At 35.1% G+C, this 22418-nt stretch overlaps 1 protein-coding gene across 5 annotated transcripts in view; it reads right to left on the bottom strand.

Moving 5' to 3' along the window:
• Positions 1 to 494: 494 nt before the first annotated feature.
• The window catches only part of msn (serine/threonine-protein kinase msn), a 566215-nt gene continuing 544291 nt past the window's right edge, over positions 495 to 22418 (bottom strand). For all 5 annotated transcript variants that reach the window (XM_090413541.1, XM_090413543.1, XM_090413544.1 and 2 more), the window contains 3 exons: positions 13682 to 13762; positions 9275 to 9414; positions 495 to 2431 (listed from right to left, as the gene is read on the bottom strand). In XM_090413541.1, the coding sequence (XP_090269667.1) occupies positions 2348 to 2431; positions 9275 to 9414; positions 13682 to 13762 (305 nt within the window). In that variant the 3' untranslated portion in view covers positions 495 to 2347. The remainder of the gene's footprint in view (positions 2432 to 9274; positions 9415 to 13681; positions 13763 to 22418) is intronic.

Here is a 22418-nt window from a genome sequence, read left to right as displayed (position 1 = left end):
AACTTAATTTTTGATACTAGTCAGAAATGACTGGTTATTATTATTATTACGTGACAACTCCAGGGAGTCCAAACACTCATCAAGGGAGGGCATCTACTCTACAACTGCCTCCACTACTCACTCAATCCACCAACTACAATGAACTGTAACGACACCGCCATCCACCACCACTTTCACAGACAATCACAAACACCCATGGTGGGATTCAAACCCGCAGCCTTTTGGCTGGAGAGCAGATACACTAACCACTCGCCAACCAGGCCAGCATATTATTAAACATTTATATGCATGGTATTTTTAATGAATTTTTTTTAATAGTTTTAACTGTTTAGATACTAAATATTATTAAATATATACTATATGCACGGTTCTGGAATTTATGATAAAAGATTGCAAGTTGTAATTTTGATTATTTTAAATCATATTTCTAGGAATAAAAATATTTCCCCTTTATTCCCAAACTATTATAAAATCATGAAATAATACAGTACACATTTTATTTCAAATCACATTACTTTAATAATAAGACCACAAAAGGTCTAGCAGTACATGGACTTTACACATCCACATGGCTCATTGGGTAAACATCCAGCAGTGTATGTATATAAAACGTATATTACATGACCACCTCAGCATTTGTGAGGAAGGCAGCAATGGCATGATTTTATAAAAAAACTAAACAGTGAAGGTGCTAGTCACCTACGTAAGCTCAAACTCACGCATGAAGACGAACACACGCTGGCTGTAACAGGCATACAAGATTAAGGGTGATGAAATTTGTGAACATTAACTACAAAAAACGTGCACAGCTTAACATGCTATCAGGGAGATTGTTATCATAGTAAAAACATGGAAGCTCAGGATGGCAATGTTTTTTTTTTCTTTCTCCTTGAAAAGTAAAGATCATGTTGCAAGACTTGAATAGTAACACTATTTTACACAAGCATTTTTTTTAAAAAAAAAAAAAACATGCATTGTCATCATTTGTGCATATCACCAAAACACTTTACAAAAAGAAATGCATATGCATAGAATCACCCTACAAACAACAAACACCCTTCGAAGGATGCAAGAGTTCAATGTTTTGCAACATGACCTTTCGATATTTCAAAACTTTTACGACTCATAAGAGTACCAATGTACCAGTTAGTAGAAAGCTTAACTGTTCAAATTTGAGTATTAAAAGAAGTTTTCTAGAATAAGTATATACTTGAAATGAACTGACCTAACTAATGAAACATGGAAAGTGCTACAAAATTCTTCAAAGTAATAATTACATTGGCACTACTTTGTGATGTTCATTATAAACTACAATGGCAAAATTTAACTGTGAAAACATCTCTGCACCACTAAAAAAGTTGCACTTACAAAGCCTGAGGCCACAAGTAAATGGCACTTACTTAAGGTAAAACCTCAACTATACATAAAGTTGGGCTTATCAAACTAATCTTAGTATTTTTCTTTATGTGTATTTTTTTCTTTTTTTTTTCTTTTTTTTACATGAAGATAATGCAAATGTGGCATATAGAACCTCTTTGGTTATTATCATCATTTCTACATAAAGTGAGAGGATCAGAATGTGCATTTTTCACTAAATGAATTGCTATATGGGCTGGACTCTAGAATGGACTATAGTATATTCGTAGTAATGAATGATGGCCAACATGAATATGATCCACATCTGACAATAGACAATTCCCCCCCCCTCCCTTTTTCCTGCTAGGTACTGAAACATGTTTAATACATCCCCCTCCCCTCCCCTATTCACAAAGCCTCAGCTTAACACTGTTAGTATACAAATAAGGTACCAATAAAACCTTACCAAATACAATTTACAATTTGCATAAATACATTTATAAAATAATACAATGCAAATTCTATCATCACTTAGACAATACACAAATTAACTCGGTAAAATTAGCCTAACACGATTTGAAAATAAACTAGGATATTTAACAGTGTAAAAAAATTTTTTTTTTAAATTTTTTTTTAAAAAAGGACTTCGATAACAATGGCTGTGTCTGAATTTTCTTCAAGTTATCACAAAACAAAAGCTCCTATCACTAAGTTTCTTTGGATAGTTTACCTGTATACAACTGAAATTTCATCAACTCGAAGAATTACAGTACACACACACACACACACACATACAGAAACTAAACTATTTACAAAAACAAAATGCTGTAACATGTCAGCAATTGAGCAACTATAACACAAGGTTGCCATCTGATGGTCCAGCAGAAGAACCACAAAGTTTCCTCTGTCTTTGCCTAATGACTCGGAGTTACAGCAAGGGATAAATAGAAGCCATTTACCAAAGTAAGTCCCCATTATTCTTCAGAACTTGCTACCAGTTATTTAACCCTGGCTTGTTAAGAGTCATGAAGTATATTTGACAAGATGAGCCACCTTTGGCAGAAGAGAAAAACACCTAAAAAATTAAACCAATTAATAAGGTGATTACAATGACATTTAAAATTACTCCTAAAAATATTAACTTGAACAAGTACAGTGCTATGATGTTCCCTAACTAACACTGATAACAGTTTTCTGTTATATAAATTAAGTAGATATTAAATCTAATTAATTTATATATTCCAGCAAGCACTCTGGTCAATTTTCGCATGAAACTTTTATAGTTTATGTATTCGGCTTTGAAATGATGTTGGATTTAATATCCACTTAATTTATATAATTTTGCATCGCCAAAGTGAAGCCTTTTGGCTCTTTATTTTAGCAAAAAATTTTCTGCTATTTACTTAGTTGAATATGTTTTATGCACTCCAACATACGTGCATTCTGATTTTTATTTCACTGATGGCAGAAAAAATAATTAAAAACATTAAGTCCATGTAGGTTTTCATCCTTCCAATATGTTCAAAAACCAGCTGAATGATCCTTGGTTTGGGTATAGATAAGCATTGATCAGGAATAATTATAAAATTCTGGAAAATGAATAATGCTCAGAGAGAAAATAGCTATCACTTATATTTAACTAAAGTTTCATGAATCGTTATCAGTGATATGAATGATATTAATATCAATCATATATCAATAATATTATTATCTGGAATTAGCAAATAGCTTCAAACTTAACAAGCCAATAAGGATAATGGCAAGTACATAAACAACATTAAGTTTGATTGGCTGTTGATATGAAGATTCATGTGGATATCCTTGCATTAATAAATTATATTAATCAGAAATATTAAAGTAACAGCAATTATAAACATAATAAATCAAGCAAAAAATTCATATAAAAAAAGTCACTATATAAAATTCCAATGGGAACATTGTATGGTATCGATACAAATGATCCAATTTGGTAATTAATAATGACAAAAACCTACAGTTCTAAATCGAAGTTCAAAAATAGCTCAATGTTACATTTGAAAGGAAGAAGTACTAAGAGACATACTAGCAAGAAGTACCATTTTTACAAAGAATTCTTGGTGTCAGTTCAGTTCAATTTGAATCAACATTTTTTTTTTACATTTTTTCAATAGCAATTGTTTGCAGATGATGTTAAACTAGGGAACATAATAGCAGAGAACTAATGCAATGTGACTATAAGAAGATTTCACCAGGCTGGACAGAGTTTTGAATAGACAGTTGTTCATGTTGCCAATTGTAATCACTTTTGCCAGAGGAGATGGATTTAGTATATCATGATGAAATATTGCATGAGGAAGTTGAGGAGACAAGGGAGCTGGACAAGTTAGTGAGCAGGGAGTCAAGTTCAGGAGCCACACTGAAACAACCACTGAACTTAACTCCCTACTCACCAACTGTAAAAGTTATTGAGTGAATTCTTACCATAATGCAAGGGACACATGCTACTTATTTGAGCATATGATCCTTGTAGAAAATTCCAGTAAGAAATAGAGAATTTTTTTTATCATCATACAGGGCAGAGTTAATAATGGATTTCTGCTTAGGATGGACTAGTTATTAATAACATAAGTTATTAATAATAGGGTAATATATAGTCCCACAGAAGGTTCTACTATGTTAAAAGTGGAGGAATTTTTTGATGTTAGAAAAAGCAACTGACACAATGAAAAAGGAAAAGTTGGTCCTTGTTGGGGATCTAAATAGCAGAGTAGGAAATGATCGTGAGACATACAAAAATATTTTGGGAAAATTGGGAGAAAAGAGCAAAGCTAATAATAATGGCAAATATCTGTTGGATTTCTGCTCAGGACATGGACTGGTTATTACTAACACCATGTTCCAACATAAAAATGTGCACAAATTCACATGGAGAGAAGAGGCAAGGAATAAGAAAAGTCTCAATGACTATGTTATTGTTGATAGTAATGTTTTCTCTCTGGTGCAGGACACCAGAGTGTACAGAGGATTCGAAATTGGAAGTGATCACGATTTAGTCTTGAGCAGGATAAAATTGAATTTCATATTGAAAAGAAAGTTTTAAAGTGAATAAAAGTTGAGCAGCTCTCAGATGTGAACTGTAGACTAAAATACACAAATTGATCGATTCTGCCAGAGAGGTATGTGGTGAGGTTGTCTACAAGGATAAAAAAATCAGAACTCCCTGGTGGACACAGGAAATTAAAGAGGCAGTGAAGGAAAAGAAGAAAGCATATCAAAAGTTCCTGTCAAATAAGTCAGCTTGTGCTCTTAGAGAATACAGAGACAAATGCAAGAATGTTAAACACTGTGTAAAACTAGCTAAACAAAAGTCATGGGAGCACTTGAGCAAGAATATAGAAAATAAATATCAAGAAGGTGGCAAAGTATTCTGGAGGTTGTTGAAGAAGCTTAGGAATGGGGGAAAGAGTGCTGTTAAAGGAGTTAGAGATGATAAAGGTGACATGAAAACAGGAAAAAAAGATATCCTTGAAGTATGGAGTAATTACTTTGAAAAACTGCTAAATGAAACAAGTAGTGATGACAGCACAGTGGTAAAAAACAGTGACCAGGCATGCAGTCACGAATACATATCCATACTTGAAGTAGAAAAAGCCATCAAAGGCTTAAAATGTGGAAAGGCAGCAGGAGTAGATGATATTCGACCAGAAATGCTGAAGTACGGTGGTATAAAAGTCTTACAATGGCTGCACTGCATAGTTCAGAAAGCCTGGACAGAGGGACGAATTCCCGATGATTGGAGTAGAGCTCTGATAGTACCCATATATCAAAAGGGAAATAAAACTGAATGTGAGAATTACAGAGGTATTTCCCTACTGAGTGTTCATGGCAAGATCTATGCAAGTATACTTGAGAAACGGTTGAGAAGAATTGTGGAAGAAAAGCTTGGTGAAGAACAAGCTGGATTCAGGCCAAATAAAGGCTGTCAGGATCAGATCTTCACTTTACGACAAATAGTCGAGAAAGCATGGGAATATAACAAATATCTGTATTTAAGTATTGTCGATTTGGAAAAGGCATATGACAAGGTGCCAAGAGAGAAGCTATTCAATACTCTACATTTATATGGCATCAATGGGGCATTATATCAAGCAATACTTAGTCTTTATTTCAGTTGTAAGTCAGCAGTTAGAATTGAAGGAAATACAGGAAAATGGTTTAATGTTAAATCTGGTGTGAGACAAGGATGTACATCATCCCCTCTGTTATTCATTATCTATATGGATCACATTATGAAGGAAAGTGGTATTAAACATGATATCAAAATTGGAGATGTTAATGTCAGCTCTTTGCTTTATGCGGATGATGTTATACTTCTAAATAAATCCGCTACAAGTCTGCAAGATTCTCTGACTAAATTGAATAACTGTTGTAATAGATATGGTATGAAGGTCAGCAATAAAAAGACAAAGACAATGAAAACAGGCAGAATTGTTGAAAATGTCAACTGTGTTGTGAATGGAGAACCTGTGGAATAAGTAAAATCTTTCAGCTACTTAGGCACGATTTTTACTGAAGATGGTAAATTAAATATAGAAATAGACAACAGAATCAGCAAAGCTGGTATGGTGGGAAGTCAATTGAATAAATTCATATGGAATAAGAGAGAAATTACTCGGAACACTAAATTAGCTGTATACAAGACAGTATTCAAACCGGTTTTAACTTATGGTTCTGAGAGCTAGGTCAGAAGTAAAACACTTGGCTAGAGACCGCAGATATGAGAGTCCTGAGAAAGATTATAGGTGTGAACAGATGGCATCAATGGCAATATCATATTAAAAACGAGGATATTAGGAAAGAACTTGACATATCTGATCACAACTCAACTGTATGAGTTGTGATCAGAACACAGATAGCTCAATAGGACAAGAAATTGTTAAGAAAACATTAGATGGTCCATAATGAGGCAGTGTGCTTCTTTGCAGGAACTGTTCTTACTATCTTATAGGTTCAATCTCACTATAAGAAAGATGTAAGATTAATAAACAATAGAAGAAAGAGATTAATTTTGGCAGCTCTCTGTCTAATTTGTGTGTAAAAGTTATTATTATGAAGGTATTTCCTGAGAGTCAGAAGACTCATTGCAGGAGACCATTATTCACGCAATATCAATCGTACCTCTTCTTATACTCAGTCGCTGACAAGGCACTCACAACCACCTCTGGCAACCCATTTCACTCATTCACAACCTCTCTAAGCAAAATATCTAGTTCTAACATCATTGCTAACCACACTCTTACACAATTTCCATGGATGATCCATTGTTCTCTCCTTTCCTGACACATACTGAATAACACTTCTGTGTCAATCCTGCAAAACCTCTTTAATAACTTATATAATTCTATCATGTCTAATCTTCTTTTCCATATCAGCTAATTTTTTTGAAGCTGACAGACCATCAATCTATTCTCATAAGGAGCATTCCATACACCTAAAACAATATCTGTCACTTGCTTGTGGATCCTCTCCACCACTTCAAGTTGATGAAATCTGCACACTGTAGTTCTGATATGACCTTAGTAAGCCTTATAAAAAGGAACAACAACCTCTCTATCCCTATTTGTTATTAAGCAACTGCATAATTTGGTGTTCTGTTTTGGCTACCTTTACAATATGTCCTCTACACTTCGCCTCCCTGTCTACAATTACCTCAATTCCCTGGTCTTAGGTTTGCTGCAGTTCAGTTCTATCAATATAGTACACAGCTTGTGGTATTTTTCCCCCCATCACTTTACAGTTAGCTATATTAAACTGCCCATACTGCTAGTCTCTAAGCCATCCTGCAGGATCCCTACACCACCTTCATTTGCTATTGTTCTTCCAAGTTCTGCATCATCATGAAACAACTGAATACTTCCCATCAAATCATTTCCTATATCATTGCCATACAAATTAAACACTAGAGGAGGACCAAATACTGATTAGTGGTGTACTACTCAACTTCTCCATAAACTATTCCTTGTTATCTGTCAGATTCATATCCATCTCAATTTGTTCCAATTTATGCACAGTTCTATATGGAATCCTGTAAAATGTCAGTGCAAAGTCCAGGAGTATCACTGAGTAGCCATATCCTTAATCCAACTCCGCTGTCACTTTATTATAAAAAGTAAGCAAGTTGTCAAGGCAAGACCTATCCTTCACAAAACCATGTTGTTCCTTATCAAGTATATCATATTTCTATCCACCCAGTCCTGAATTTTGTCTTCCACCAATTTCTCCAATACCTTAACCACCACTCCTGAGATGCTGATCAGCCTATAATTTGCTACTTCTGTTTTGGCATCTCCTTTATGCAATGGGACTATTTTGCTCTCCTTCTGCTGCATTGGCACATTCCCAATACCGAGGCTTAAATTAAACAGCTTAGTCAGGGAAGTTGAACATCTCCCCCCATAAACTCTCAGGACTCTTGCTGACATACTTTCTCAAAATTTTCAATGAGCATTCTTTTCTTATACAGCCTCTAATCTCTTGAATCTACCAACAAGTCGGGATTTTTCTAATTTTAAAAAGGACTTCAACACCCCCCCAACAACGTCTTCAAGGTTTGGTTCTAGTTTTCAAACTATTTTTTTCTTGAATACTATTTGCATGTTTGAGTCTACAGTTTACTGATTCTTTTAAAAACTTATGTACATGCTTTACTTTTCAATATGATATTCATTTTTATCCTGCTAAAAACTTAACAGGGATCACTTCCTATTTCAAATCCTCTGTATATTTATACTCTTATCTGAAACTAGTGTGAAGATATTATCAACAATACCAGTCAGTAAGACTTATTTCTTGTGTTCTCTCTCTCTCTCTCTATGTGAATTTACACACATCTTTATTTTGGAACATTACGTTTTGTAATGACTCAGCCATGTCTTATTAGAAAGTGTCAATGCCCTTTTCTCCAAACATTTCTAATATGGTTGGTATTCAATTTCTACTCTGCTACTGAGATTTCAAAAACAAGAATCAGATTTGGCATTTTTTCTTTATGTTAGTTCTCTTCTCTGACTTAACCTCTTCTACTTGTTCCTTAATAGAACCTTTCATGGGGCTATAGGCACAAATAAGGCTTACTGTCCAATGATCCATTTTGCACAATTACCTCACTTCTTTTTGTCCATATTATTATTATGATGATTCAAGCCTTCATCACTACTTGCAATTACCTGCTATTCAAACTTATCTCTGTGTTTAGTGTTGAATATTATTGTCAATCGTTCATTTCCCTGATTGCAACTACACAAATATTAAATCTTACAGTTACTGTTTAGCAGTATTTTTTCTTGTTTCAGTCACCTTCATTTTAAGATCAATTATGTGACTTGTTACTTCTCCAATTCTACACCTTCCCACACACTCCACTCCATGACACTTCTTATATCAATGATGTATATTCAATTCAGCTGAGGGTGAATTTGCTGCAGTAACCGATTTTTCACTAGTTCCCTGATGACTAAGTGAAGACCTGTTTAACCAGGGGATGATCAGTTAACAAGACAAGACAGTTAATCATTTTTGTTTGAGCCAATTTAGTTAGCTATAAGTTCTGAAATTGCTGACATTCTAGCTTATTTGGTATCTAGGTGGATATCTAACAGTGGGATGCTTCCAAAAAAAAAGGTGAGGATTGGACATTGAGACAGCTGTTGTGGTCTGCTCTCCACATTCCTTATAGGCTATGAAGAGGTCTCTTTCCAGTTATCTACAAATGACTTAACTGATTCCTTACATTGGTAATTTTATATATAATATAAGCAACTCATTCTGGGTTTTAGAACTCTTTATGATAAACAATATTTAAGTGTTTTATTTCATGAAATTGCATTTCTCAAGATTCAGATTCAATCATATAGTATAAGAATAAGAATAGCAGTCTTACCTTATCATTCCTTTCACATAAAAATTTCAGCCTTTGTGCTTTTTTATGCATGAAGACTCCATCTAGATGACCTGTCTCTACATTTCTAATTTCTATGGCTTTATTTCCCCAGCCCATGATCTGACCAGTTCCAATATATGCTAGAACATTAACCAGAAATAAAAATAGTATATAAAAATTGCTTTAATTTAACAGACATTAAATTATATAATTTTAAAATACAAAACATCAAATTTTGGATATAAAAATAAATGTAAAGATAAATCAAAAATACAGCCTTACTTAGGTAGGTAGGTAGGGTGAATTAAATCAGTGATTGTAAGTCAATGTCATCTATCACTGGCCTGTTTGGAATCTATAAGATATATCTAACACACAAGATCTGTACTACATATTCCCAGTTTATATATATATATAGAAAGAGAGAGAGAAGATGGTTTTGGTTATATATATATATATATATATATATATATATAACCATCTTCTATCCACGATTTTAACATATGATAGGATGCACAAGCTTCTAAATTTAAAAACTATAGAAAAGATCACTGCTGTGTTTGAAAACATTCATCTTTAGGATATAACATTCATAGAACCAGATAAATTCTAACCAAGAAAAAGTTCTGCAAGAGATTTGATTTCAGCCTAGAGAAAGTGAAGAGTGTTATACATCAGAAAATATAGTAGGTTATTATTATTATTACATGATGCCTCCAGGGAATCCAAGGGACTCATCGAGGGAGGGTACCTACTCTCCAACTCTGTCTCCATCACTCAATCCACCAACTACAACGAACCACAACTACCATCATCACCTACACCATCTACCGATCACGACCACTGATATTTTCATAGACAATCACAAACATCCATGACCATGGCAGGATTCAAACCTGCAGCCTTTTGGCTGGAGAGCAGATAGCTAACCACTTGGCCAATCAGGTCAGCAAAAAAATGTCTTAACATAAAAAAAAAAAAATCAATAAAGAATATACATGAAAGCAGTCTTGATGACGTAATCAAGACTTCTTTCATGTCACATGCATTATGCATCAACATGAGGTCATAGGTTTTGAATAGAGAAGAAACTTAGTGAAATTTTCTTGAAGCTTGTCAAAAAATAAATTCAAACCAACCCACCTGTGTTACCAAAGGGAAAATCCCTATCCAGAGCTTTCTTACAATTCACCCAAGCATTCATGGCACCCTAAAATACACATGGATGTTAAGTCTAAGTGAACATCTTTGCTGATCAAGTGCACCCACTTAGCAACCTTTTCCCTGAAGTGGAATTATTTCAGGATTAATCAGAATTCCAGTTCCATTCCTAGTGTAAATCCAACTACGTAGTAGGATCATCCAGAGATGTATAATCAGTTACAGAAAAATCTTGTGGATCCACTGACAAAAAAGCCACAAATCAAGTGTAGGTATTTAATTGCCACTTAGGTGTCTAATGTTCTCTTTGTACATGTGCATGTTGAAAAGGAAGGACTAGAGAATGGGCTACTGTGAGGGACTGTCCAGTGATCAAAGATGATTCTCTACTTAGGTAGTAGTAAATAAGTCTGGAATGTGCAGTGCAGTAATTGTAAGCTCTGAAAGAAATTTACTGAAGGATATCCAGGCATCTGATTAATTGAACATACATATTACATAAATGTGGAAATTACTAAGTGAAGAAAACTGGGGTGGGGGTATAAAGAGGATCCAATGGCAGAATTATCTAGCAAATTATTAGAGAATAAATGTTTTCAGATTGAAGCAGTAAATAATTTTAGCCACAATTTGGATAAAAAATAGCTAGCTTTTGGCAGATAAGGATTCTAATAAGCAGGATCCTTTGCTTAAATATTGAACATGGTTTCCATTATCAGTGTTGGCATTAAAATCTAAGTCAATTTTATATTAAGAGGTCAGGAATATTTTATCTAGATTACATCTTAAGACTGACTCAAGTTCATCTGGAACTATTTAAGAAATGTTATACCCTGTTTTTTATATTTTCTTCATAACATTCTCTTTTGCAGAAGCTCCTGTATAATTCTATGATTCATCCATTTAACCTCTATTTTATTTATCCCCCTAATGTTAGGAATACAATCTGATGTTGCCATAAGTAACTGATTCTAGGACCAAGTCCCAGGCACTACTGATTTCTCTCCTCTTCAACTGATTTTGCCACTGCATATCACCAATCTGTTTGCTTAATTTATCAGTTTCCCTGCTCTGTAATTCCACTCATCTCTTTTGTTATGTGAAGCTCGTATACTTGCCTAACCATTCTTCACATCAAACTCACATGATCACTCTCCCTAATTGGTGGCACTGTAGTCTTCCAAATCCAACACTTGTATTCCATGTGTTGCTTCAACTATATGCTGCATACAGTAGTTGTCCCTAAGTAGCTAAAGGAATTCAATCTCTTTACATGTTATTGCCTACTTCCATAGTTAGTCACCTTATTATCAATTTCCTACTGCTCAACAGTTTCATTTCATCTGAACATTTGATGTTCAGATAAAATGAGGAAATTTTTTTTATTATCATCTCCCTTTGCATTTCTTGGCCTGTAGCAACATCCCACTAAATATCTAAGATTTGTTCTTACCTCAACCTCACACCAAATGAACTCAAAGCCATATATCATTACTGCTTTCTTCAAGTTCCATATTGAGAGGATACAACTTTTCTGAAATCATCAATAATACCCCACTTCCTCTTGTGTTTTCTATCTTTTTTGAAAAATACTATAAACCATCATATTCTATTCCCACAAGTACATCATCCTCTTTTAACCACATCACACTAACACAATTGATTTCTTAAATGACTACCTGTATTACAGCCACAACTCTGCACCCTTATTCCTTGCATCAGTGTATAGGTGCAGTAGCTTCTCTCTGGTTTCCCTTTCCTTCCCACAATTCCTTACTCAGACTTTAAACTCACTCACTCAAACACTTTAAGTTGCTACTCTCACTCACTCAGTGAGTGAGTGAGAGTAGCAACTTATTCCACTCACTCTTTCTTACCATCAGCAGCAAACATCTCTCTCTCTCTCTCCTGCCTTCACATTTATCCACATACTCAAGTCCTCTCTTTCTGCACATTCTAGGTATCATGCTATTTATGATCATTACTTTTGAGTTCAGAGGGAAGTAATCTTTCTTTATAAGATAATAATATGATCATATCTGGACTACTGTGCATAGATCTGATCATCATATTTATTGGGATGAGGAAGTAGTGGACAGGATCCAGAGGTGAGTGACTAAGATGGCGACTTAACTGTGAAATGCTTCTCATGAAAAATGATTGAAAGTTTTTGGGTTACAAAGTTTGGGCAGAAAAGCAATATGATAGAAACACATGTTCCTAAGGGATTTTATAAGATTAATGAAGACATTTTTCAACAGATAAAAGAGCATAGAGAGGGGTCACCTATGGAAACTGTAAGAGTATGGTTAATAATGGCATGACTAGATTCTTTGCTTGGAATGGTAAGAAAGAGTGAGTGGAGTAGGTTGCCAGATGCTCTGTCAGTGAAAGAGTTTAAAAAGAGGTACGATGGGCAGTATGAGAATGAAGGATGTGGGCTTTTTATGAGTCTTTGGACTATGAAGATACCCACGTAATATTATTATTAATTACGTCAGGACTACTGTTTTTTTGTTATTGTATGTCCTTCCTTCAACTTAATAATGATACTTTAGCTATATGATAAAAAAATTAACTTCCCATTAAAATCAAAATAAATTGTAAATCACTGCAATAAGTTTTACATCACATTTTATATTGTATTTTTAAAAAACACTTTATTAAACTGGAAAATTCCAATTACTGTATATAAACTTATTTCTATAATGAAGTTTACAAAGTGTGAAATCACATTTAATCAAAATCAATGGAACTGAATTATCATTTGAGTGAAATCATATGTTAGAGATTCATGGCACTTTTTCAAGCTACTTCAGCCCTTTAAGGGTAGTGCTGTGCATGATTTAAATTTATCTAAACATACAGACATACACAAACATCCATATCCATGGTGGGATTTAAATGCATAAGCCATTCTTTGGCAAGAGACAGAGAGTATGCTATCTGATTTTCTAACAGTGCTGCTAGCTTTGACTAATTTACCGATCACACCATTTAAAGTTTATGAAATGAATTTTAGTAAAAATGCTATCTACCAACTTTCATCAAAATTTATGTAATGGTACAGTATATGACACTAGATTATAGAGAGACAAAGAGATGAAGAGCTAGACTCAAGATATTCTCATGCACGTCATACTAACACTATAAAGAATACTAATAACATAAACTCAACTTCCAGTATGTATTTTATTATTTTTTTAAGTACACTTTAGAAAAATTTTAATTACTTGTCTAACTCACCAACTGATGTTGGCATTTCTCCCCATTGAAGAACGATGTTTTTGCTGACTTTTCCATATGTGTTCACATAAACACCCTCATCTAAAAGCAGAATAACAATTTTAAAGTGCATTTTAATCAAAGTATCAAATTAACAGTCATGATGGAATTAGATCACATAAATTGAACTAAAAGTGCAAACCAACAGAAACAAATTAAAACAACAATTAGTTGACTATTCAAAACTAAAAATTTAATGAATTAAGATTATTATTATTATTTTTTTGGTAACTTCCATGGAATTAACAGACTCATCATGGTAGGCCCTCTCAACAAGCAGCATGTCGATCATAATGAGATCTGAAGTTATTTTCACTACCAGCATTCACAATGTACTCCAGCAATGCATTCTACTCAGCAACAACTCTTCATGCAAAAAATCTACTCCTCACATCCTTTTTCATTACTCTTGTTCTTCCCATCTTAACATCCACTCTTTTAATAATTCCTTTTGTATTGATCTGATAAAATCCCTTAACTAACATGAAGGTCTCTATCATAGCTCCTCTTTTCTCTTATCCACCAAACTCTGTAATCCACATTCCTTCAAATACTCTTCACAACCACCACTCCAGAGCCCTGATATCACTTTGGTCATTTGTCTTTGGACCTACTCTAGTGTTTCCACATCACAATGAAAACCTGGCGACTAAATCTGAGCACAATAGTCCATATGTGGTCTGACCAATGCCTTATACAGAGGCGGCAGCACCACCTTTTTATTCCTCAATGTACTTTTTATCATAGCAAGGATATGATGTGCAGTCTTTGCAACACTTGCAATGTGCCTTTGGAAGTTCAGTCTACTGTCTATTATCAATCCAAGATCCTGAATCTCATCCACCTGAAGTACAGCTCCACCAATACAGTATGTAGCCTTATACTCTGTATCCCAAAGTGTAAGCCCTTGCATATATTAAGATTAAAACTGCAACTTTGCTCATCTGTCCAACTTAAGTCTATTTAAAAACAGCTGCATCCAAAATCCTCAAGTTTGTTCCTGTGGAGATAGATCCATCCTTTCAGATTTTAGATAATGGATCCCAGATACTTGAACTTGCTGGTTTTTCAGAAGCTTCCTTGACTATTTCTTTTGAGAACTATAATCTTTGTCTTGAAGATTAAGCTGAACCTCTCTGTTCTTACTGATCTTGTTAACTTTATCAAGTATTTTTCCTACTTCTTCCTTAGATTACTGATCAATCTACCACCTATCCTAATTCTTGTCTTAAGCTCATCCAATGCTACATGCATGATTGTCCTCAGCACAGATACTAAATAGGTGAGGAGAAAGTAGGCATCCTTGCCTAACTTCCTTTCCAACCTGAAGTCAGTTAATCCAACACCTGTTCTTACTGTGACTTTTTGCTCCTTGTACAAGTTAGCGATCAACCTGATAGTATGTTGAGGAAAACACATTCTTTTCATTACTTCCCACAGTTGCTGAACACAGTCAAAAGCTTTAGAGTAGTCCATGAAACACATATTACCATAGGGAGTCTAAATTCGTACACTTTTCTATGATCTGTCTAAGGCAAAGAATCTGATCTCTGGTACCCTTATTTTTCCTAAACCTGCTTGTTCCTCCAACATATTTGCCTCAACCCTACTTTAGAATAATCTTTAGTAAAATCTTGCTTGCATGAAAGATTAATAATTCTATAGTACTTGCAATCCTTCATATCTCCCTTCTTATGTACTGGTATGAAACCAGCTTCTTCCAGTTTCCAGGCCATGATCCTGTCTTCCATAATCAATCTCAAATGACCTTAATTCTGCTAGGATTCCATCTGCACCTGAGGCCTTATTGCTATTAAGTACACTTTATAGTACTAACTGAAGGAGGTACCAAATCAAAATTTTCCTGGTGAGAGGGCTCCTCCAAATTTTCCTTATCCTCTCTGCTGTATAATTCCTCACAGTATTCTTTCCATTTGCTTTTGATTTCCAGTTCTTCGGTTAGTACTGCTCCATTCCCGTCTTTGGTGGCATTCAATTTGAGCTTAAACTTGTGCTTTAGGTCACGAACTAAACAACATCTTTTCCTAATTGTGCTTCCTCACCTGGAACTCTATCTCTTCACATTTATTAGTATAAAATTTTTTCTTCTCCTGCCTGATGGCTCTTCTGACTTCTCTATGCAATCACTTATATTCTTCACTCCCTATCTCTCTAATCGCCTTCTTTTGATTAGATCCCATGTTGAATCTGATATCCATGGGTCTCTTCGTCTTCTTATTGGGCCAAGATACTTCTTGCTGTATCCTGTATTATAACCTATGATTCCTTCCCAAAGCATCACCAGTGAGTTTTCCTCACTAGTCTCCAAAAGATCATCCAACCGAGTTGATGTTTCTTCTGTGAACCCACTAGGAATTACTCTGACATCCAGGAGAAGTATGAACATCAGAGATGCTTGTCTTCCACCACTGGATGTAATCAATCTGTTGCTTGAAATATCAATATTAGACGTCCAAGTATAAGTCCATCATGAGTATTTCTGGAAGCAAGTACTGGTAATAACTAATTTGTTAGCATGGGCAAATTCCAACAGTCTTTCACCATGGGTTTTATGTTCGCCAAGACCAAACATGCCACACTCAGGCCTAACTTCATACCCTTTCCGACGTTTGTATTCAAGTCTCCTAAGATGTAAAGCACATCTCTCCTTGATAGGTAGTGAAAAACAGCTTGTAAGTTTTCATAGAATTCCTTATTCTCTTCATCAGGTCTATCTGTGTGGGGTGCATAAACTACTATGATTGAAACATTGGTAGGACAAGCCTTAGGTCTAATACAAAGTATACTGTCATTAATGGGATTATAAACAAAAAGAGCTCTTGCCTGAACTGTCTTCAGTATCACAGCTACTCTGATGTTTTGAGTCACTTCCCGAATAAACAACTAGCTTACCAACCTGTCTTTTGAAGTAATCTTCTCCATTCCGTCTGGTCTCTGCCATTCCCATGATGTTAATTTTATATCCCTCCATATCTTTACAGACAATATCAAGAGTACCCATCATAGGCCAATACATTACCTGTGCCTATGTAAAGTTCCCCTTCTAAGATTAATCCTGTCTTCTGTATTTCTTGTTCACAATATCACTGACTTTTGTTGGAGACTGTAATATACTTCTTGAAAAGGATCCTCTGCCTAAGCCCTGAATGCAGCTCTGATTATTCTACATGACAACTGATGCATCATAAGATGTATTATAAGGCACAATCATATTAACATTTTGGAGTGACGTCACTGCAAGAAAAAAATGGCAGGGTTGCAGAAGCCCTTTCCACATATCTGAAAGGGTTTCCCAATTCATCCCATGTTGCCCAGGTGGGTTGGGACTTCAGCCTACTAGGTGAGACAAATATCTAGGAGAAAAGGCACTCTCACTGCATAAGACAAACTAGAAAAAATTCATCCCTATCCCCTCACATACTACAATAGTATTTGGGGAGGGGGGGAAAGGGGCAAGAAAAAAGAAAGAAGGGGAGGAACCAGTCTACAGATAATATAATAGATGCATATTACATAAAGTTAGGCATATTCCAGCATCAGGTACCTCGGGTTTGCCACTCTCGTACTCACTAAAGTGAGCTCTTGAGGAAGGTCATATACAACTGGAGTTTGTAAAATCTACAGAGCAATAGTGTGGGCAGGGGATTAGACAGAATCTTTTGATTTGTTTATGTAAATCAAAAGTTTTAGTTGCAGTAGTATTGCAAAGTAGCAGTCACTGGTTCAAACAGTGTAAAGAAAACAGATGATAAAGCAGTTAGTTTAGTAAGCTTGAAATTTGGCTGTGAAGAGACACTGAACTACAGATTCTTGTATAGGCTTAGAGAAAAGTAGATGAATGATAGAAGCCAGTTCAGCAGAATGCTCTGGAAATACTTTAGAAAAAGGTGTAAGGTAGGAAGGACATGTCTATAAAAAAAATTCTTAAGAGAGAAGATTATTTTTAACCAGATTGCATAAATATTACACTTTAAGCATTTCTGGAAACATCCTGAGACCGTTCTGTGGATAACTTCAAGCATTTTTAGAAAGGTTTATGCTACACTACCTCAAATGTAAGAACAGAATTCTAATGTATGGAAAATTGTGGTTTGCAAAAAACAAAAGCTGTGCAGTAAAAAATGGTTTTTTGAATGTAACATTATACAGATTTTTGGAGGTGATGGATATGACCATGGCATGAAAGGCTGGAAATGTCATCCCAAAAAGAGAAATTATCAAAAGTCAGTGAGAGTGAAGTAAGATCTTTTTTGTGAGAAATGAAAGAGGACTGTGTTTTGGCAGCAGTGAAGTCGATGAAGTTGTATCCATCCCACTGAAGACCAACATGGGGATCAATGCTCAAGGTATTTTAAGGCAGTCATGAAAAATTTTCAAGTTTGGAACGTTAGCACAAAGATTTATGAAATGAATAGACAGAAAGGAGTACAGCGTTATAAGTAAAACTATAGATGGAATTTGAGGTAAGTGAAAAGATCACTTACATATATTATCATCATCAGACCTGATTAGAATCATTCGACTCATCATGAGAGGTCCCATGACTATGCATTCACTGTCTCTGCACTCACTACACTTTCAGGCAATGCATTCCTATCACCTACTACTTTCCATGCAAAAAATTTTCTCTTCACCCTTGATCACACTCTCCTTATACCGCTTCCAGGGATGGCCTTCCTTCCTTCTCAACCTGTCTCCAGCCATTCTATGAAAACTCTTATCCACATTAATCTGGTAATTACCCCTTACCAAGTTATGTGCAACGAGCATCCCCTTCCATCTACTAGGATCTGCAATTTGCCTTCCCTCAATCTGTCCTCATACTCCACATTCCAGAGACCTGAAACTGATTTAGTCAATTATCTCTGAATCCTCTCCAACAACTCATCATTCTTTTGAAAACTAGGAAACCAAATATGTGCACAGTAATCCATATTGAGATCTGATCAAAGCCTTGCACAATGGAAAAATATAGGTGGAAGAGTGTGAGTAAAAGTATACACTCTAAGGCTTTGTATTCTGAATTGCAAAAAAGAAGCTTCAGAGATAAATATTCAAACAGCATATGATGGTAAAAGAATGAAGAAAGGAAATTTTGAATCACAAAAGCTAAGCGAAATCAGAGATTTGGCATTTCTTGCATGAAATGCCAGATCTGTGACATAAGGAATAATCATGTAATATATAGTTCAAATAATTATGGTGCATTATGTTTGCAATGACCAGCAGGCTTTGTTAGAAAAAGAAGGTTAGTCTGGTAAGTATGGTGGACACTGTTTATAATAATGGTCCCAAATGTTGGTGAACTGAATACTGAAATTTTTTAAAATGAATTTTTGAAAGTATGGATTTTTAATTTTTATGACATGATAGAAGTTTCTTTAAATTTTTTTAACACTGTTACTGTAATTATTTGGGATGTCTTTCATGGTTAGTGATAGTGAACAGCTAATTAACAAGAATAGAAAGCATGCAGCATGAGGTAAAAGACTTGCACACATCTCCAGAGATGTATTTGGTCTCCTGGACACTGCATTATCTGAAATGACTTCCTTCAGGCAGCAAGATTATTCAATAGCTAGTGAGTAAGTCTGTGGAAGAATTATTAACATTAGGTTCAGTCCTATGAGCAAGCTATCATCTGCCTGCAAAACAGCTTTACTGCTGTACCCTAGAATGGGTAGAGCAGTCAAAGGCGTCATCTCTGTAGCATGTAAATGAGAATGGAGGTGGGGAGGGGGAAAGGATTAAGATATCCTTTTAGAGACCAAATTTGGCAACAGCCACTTATGGAAAATAAGAAGACCAGCATAATTAAAAGAGAACAACATTGAAGCACAGACATAAGGTTTAATAACACTTGATTTAAATCAAATATTTCATTCTGAATATAATAAATCATTGTCAGTGAACAGGCCAATTTAACAACATTGAATATCAACACTGGATTTCAAAAGATATGAGCTAATGTGATACAGTGCAGTAGATTGAATGGTGTGATCCAAAAGGAAAAAACAACAATTGCTTGCACTAATGAGGATAAGAATCCCTCCAAATTTTAGATAAAGAAAGACAATCTAAAGTTTAAGTTAGGGCAATATAGTGGTGCTTGAGAACTTTAAACAAATGGAAGCGCATATGGAATTCATCCCACCATTCATCTCAAATGAAATAAAACAAGCATTAAAACAAATAAAAAATGTCCTGATGAAGACCTAATTCACATAGAATTAATTACATGAGGGGAAACAACATAATTCACCATGTCACAAATTTACTAAATCTATGCCTAGAAGACGGAAAGATACCAGAAAACTGGAAAAATGCTACTCTGATACTGTTATTTAACAAAGGAGACAAAGAAGAAGTAAAGAACTATAGACCAATTAGTATTCTCTCTAATCTGTACAAAATTATCAAAAGTAATGACACAAAGGTTAACCCCCAAGTTCTAGACTCAAACCAACCAGCAGAACAAGCAGGATTCCATAGTCTTTAATACAATTGATCATATTCATGCAATAAAACAAATAGAAAAAGCAGAGGAAAACCAATTGCCTCTGTTTAACCTTTATTGATTATGAAAAAGCATTTGATTCCATCAAAACTAATGCAATAATCAAAACATTCCAGAATCAGGGAGTTCCTGGAGAATATATGGACCTCCTCCAGGAAATATACTCTACTGCAACAGCAACAATCCGACTTCACATGAGTAGCAATAAAATATCAATTGAAAAAGGTGTCCGACAAGGAGACTCTCTATCACCCCAAATCTTTACAGCAGTCCTTCAAGAAATATTTAATAATATAAACTGGACAAACCTTGGTATAAAAATTAATAACTGAAACTTAACACACCTAAGATATGCAGATGATATAATTTTTGCAAACACTCCAGAAGCCCTTAATATAATGATAGAAGATCTACATCATGAAAGCAGAAAAGTTGGTCTAAAAATAAATAGAGAAAAAACTAAAATTATGTTTAATCATTTTGTAACACCATAAAACATAATAACAGAAAACAATTTCTTTGAAAGAGTTTCTTCATATACATATTTAGGTCATCTCATTGATCTAAACTGTGGCTTCCAAAAGGAAATAAACAGAAGAGTTCAACTTGCCTGGAGTGCATTCAGAAATTTGAAAAGCATTTTTCAAAATAATGATATCCCACTCTGTTTAAAAGGGAAGACATTTAACCAGTGTATACTTCCAGTCATCACATATGGTTGTGAAACTTATCTCTACCAAAATACCCAAAGCACTGACAAATAAACTAACAACAACTCAAAGAAAAATGGAGAGGCTGATGCTAGGCATCACATTAAAAGACAAAAAGCCAGACTTGTATCACTGACATCATTCTTCACCACAAGTGACTAAAATAGAAATCTGCTGGACATTTATCCAGAAGAGAAGATGAGGAATGGACCACCATACTAATGAACTGGATTCCAAAAGAAGGAAAATGAGGATGTCCTAAAAGAAGGTGGAGTGATTGTCAAATTCTGCTGGAAAAAATTGGTCAACCATTGCCAAGACCAGAGAAAGGTAAAAGGAACTGGAGGAGGCCTTCATCCAGCAGTGGACAGAAAATGGCTGAAAAGAAGAAGTGGTGCTTGAGCAACTCTAAACAAATGCTCAAATTTAAAACAGCAACAAACTTATCTCTACCAAAATACCAAAAGCACTGACAAATAAACTAACAACAACTCAAAAAAAAATGGAGAGACTGATGCTAGGCATCACATTAAAAGACAAAAAGCCAGACTTGTATCACTGACATCATTCTTCACCACAAGTGACTAAAATAGAAATCTGCTGGACATCTATCCAGAAGAGAAGATGAGGGATGGACCACCATACTAATGAACTGGATTCCAAAAGAAGGAAAATGAGGATGTCCTAAAAGAAGGTGGAGTGATTGTCAAATTCTGCTGGGAAAAATTGGTCAACCATTGCCAAGACCAGAGAAAGGTGGAAGGAACTGGAGGAGGCCTTCATCCAGCAGTGGACAGAAAATGGCTGAAAAGAAGAAGTGGTGCTTGAGCAACTTTAAACAAATGCTCAAATTTAAAACAGCAATGGTGGTCAGTGATCAGTGTCAACTCCATGCTGTGCTAGACTAGACTTCTCAGACTTTTTATAGATGACATAAGATTGTATGACCATTAATATTATGTGATCTATAAAAGGCCTGAGAAGTATTTTCTTAACAGAACATCCTGTTTGTCCAAAGAGAGAGAGTTATTACAAAGAAGTTGATAAACACCTGGGAAAGACAGAAGACTATCTTTGGAAGGTAACAAAGAGTTTGCTGAGGGAAAAATATGGACACTAAATTATATTTCTTCAGAATGTCTGAAACTGGTTTAGAGATTCACTGCAACACAAAGAAATGGGTCTCTCTCTAAGGTTCAGGGTTCTTAGAAATAAGGTTTTAAGAGTGAGGAGATGTACTGAATATTCCATGGGAAGAAGCCGTTCTGCTGCATAACACATATTGGATGTTCTCAAGTCATAGTTTTAGATCACAAGGACTGGAACAACATGAACTCTATTTAGCAAAGTTATGATGATGTCCATTTTTTGAGAAGGTTGATGTCTGAATCCTGCAGTACATAATAGTCAGTTCAGGTAGGTTATTGATAAACAGAAGTTACTACACCAG

Source organism: Typopeltis vanoorti, chromosome 24, assembly GCF_054136105.1.
Source record: "Typopeltis vanoorti isolate ZY-2024b chromosome 24, IOZ_Tvanoo_1.0, whole genome shotgun sequence".
Classification (NCBI taxonomy): Eukaryota; Metazoa; Arthropoda; class Arachnida; order Uropygi; family Thelyphonidae; genus Typopeltis; species Typopeltis vanoorti.
Note: the sequence above shows the minus strand (reverse complement) of the source record. Positions and strands in the feature narration are given on the sequence as shown.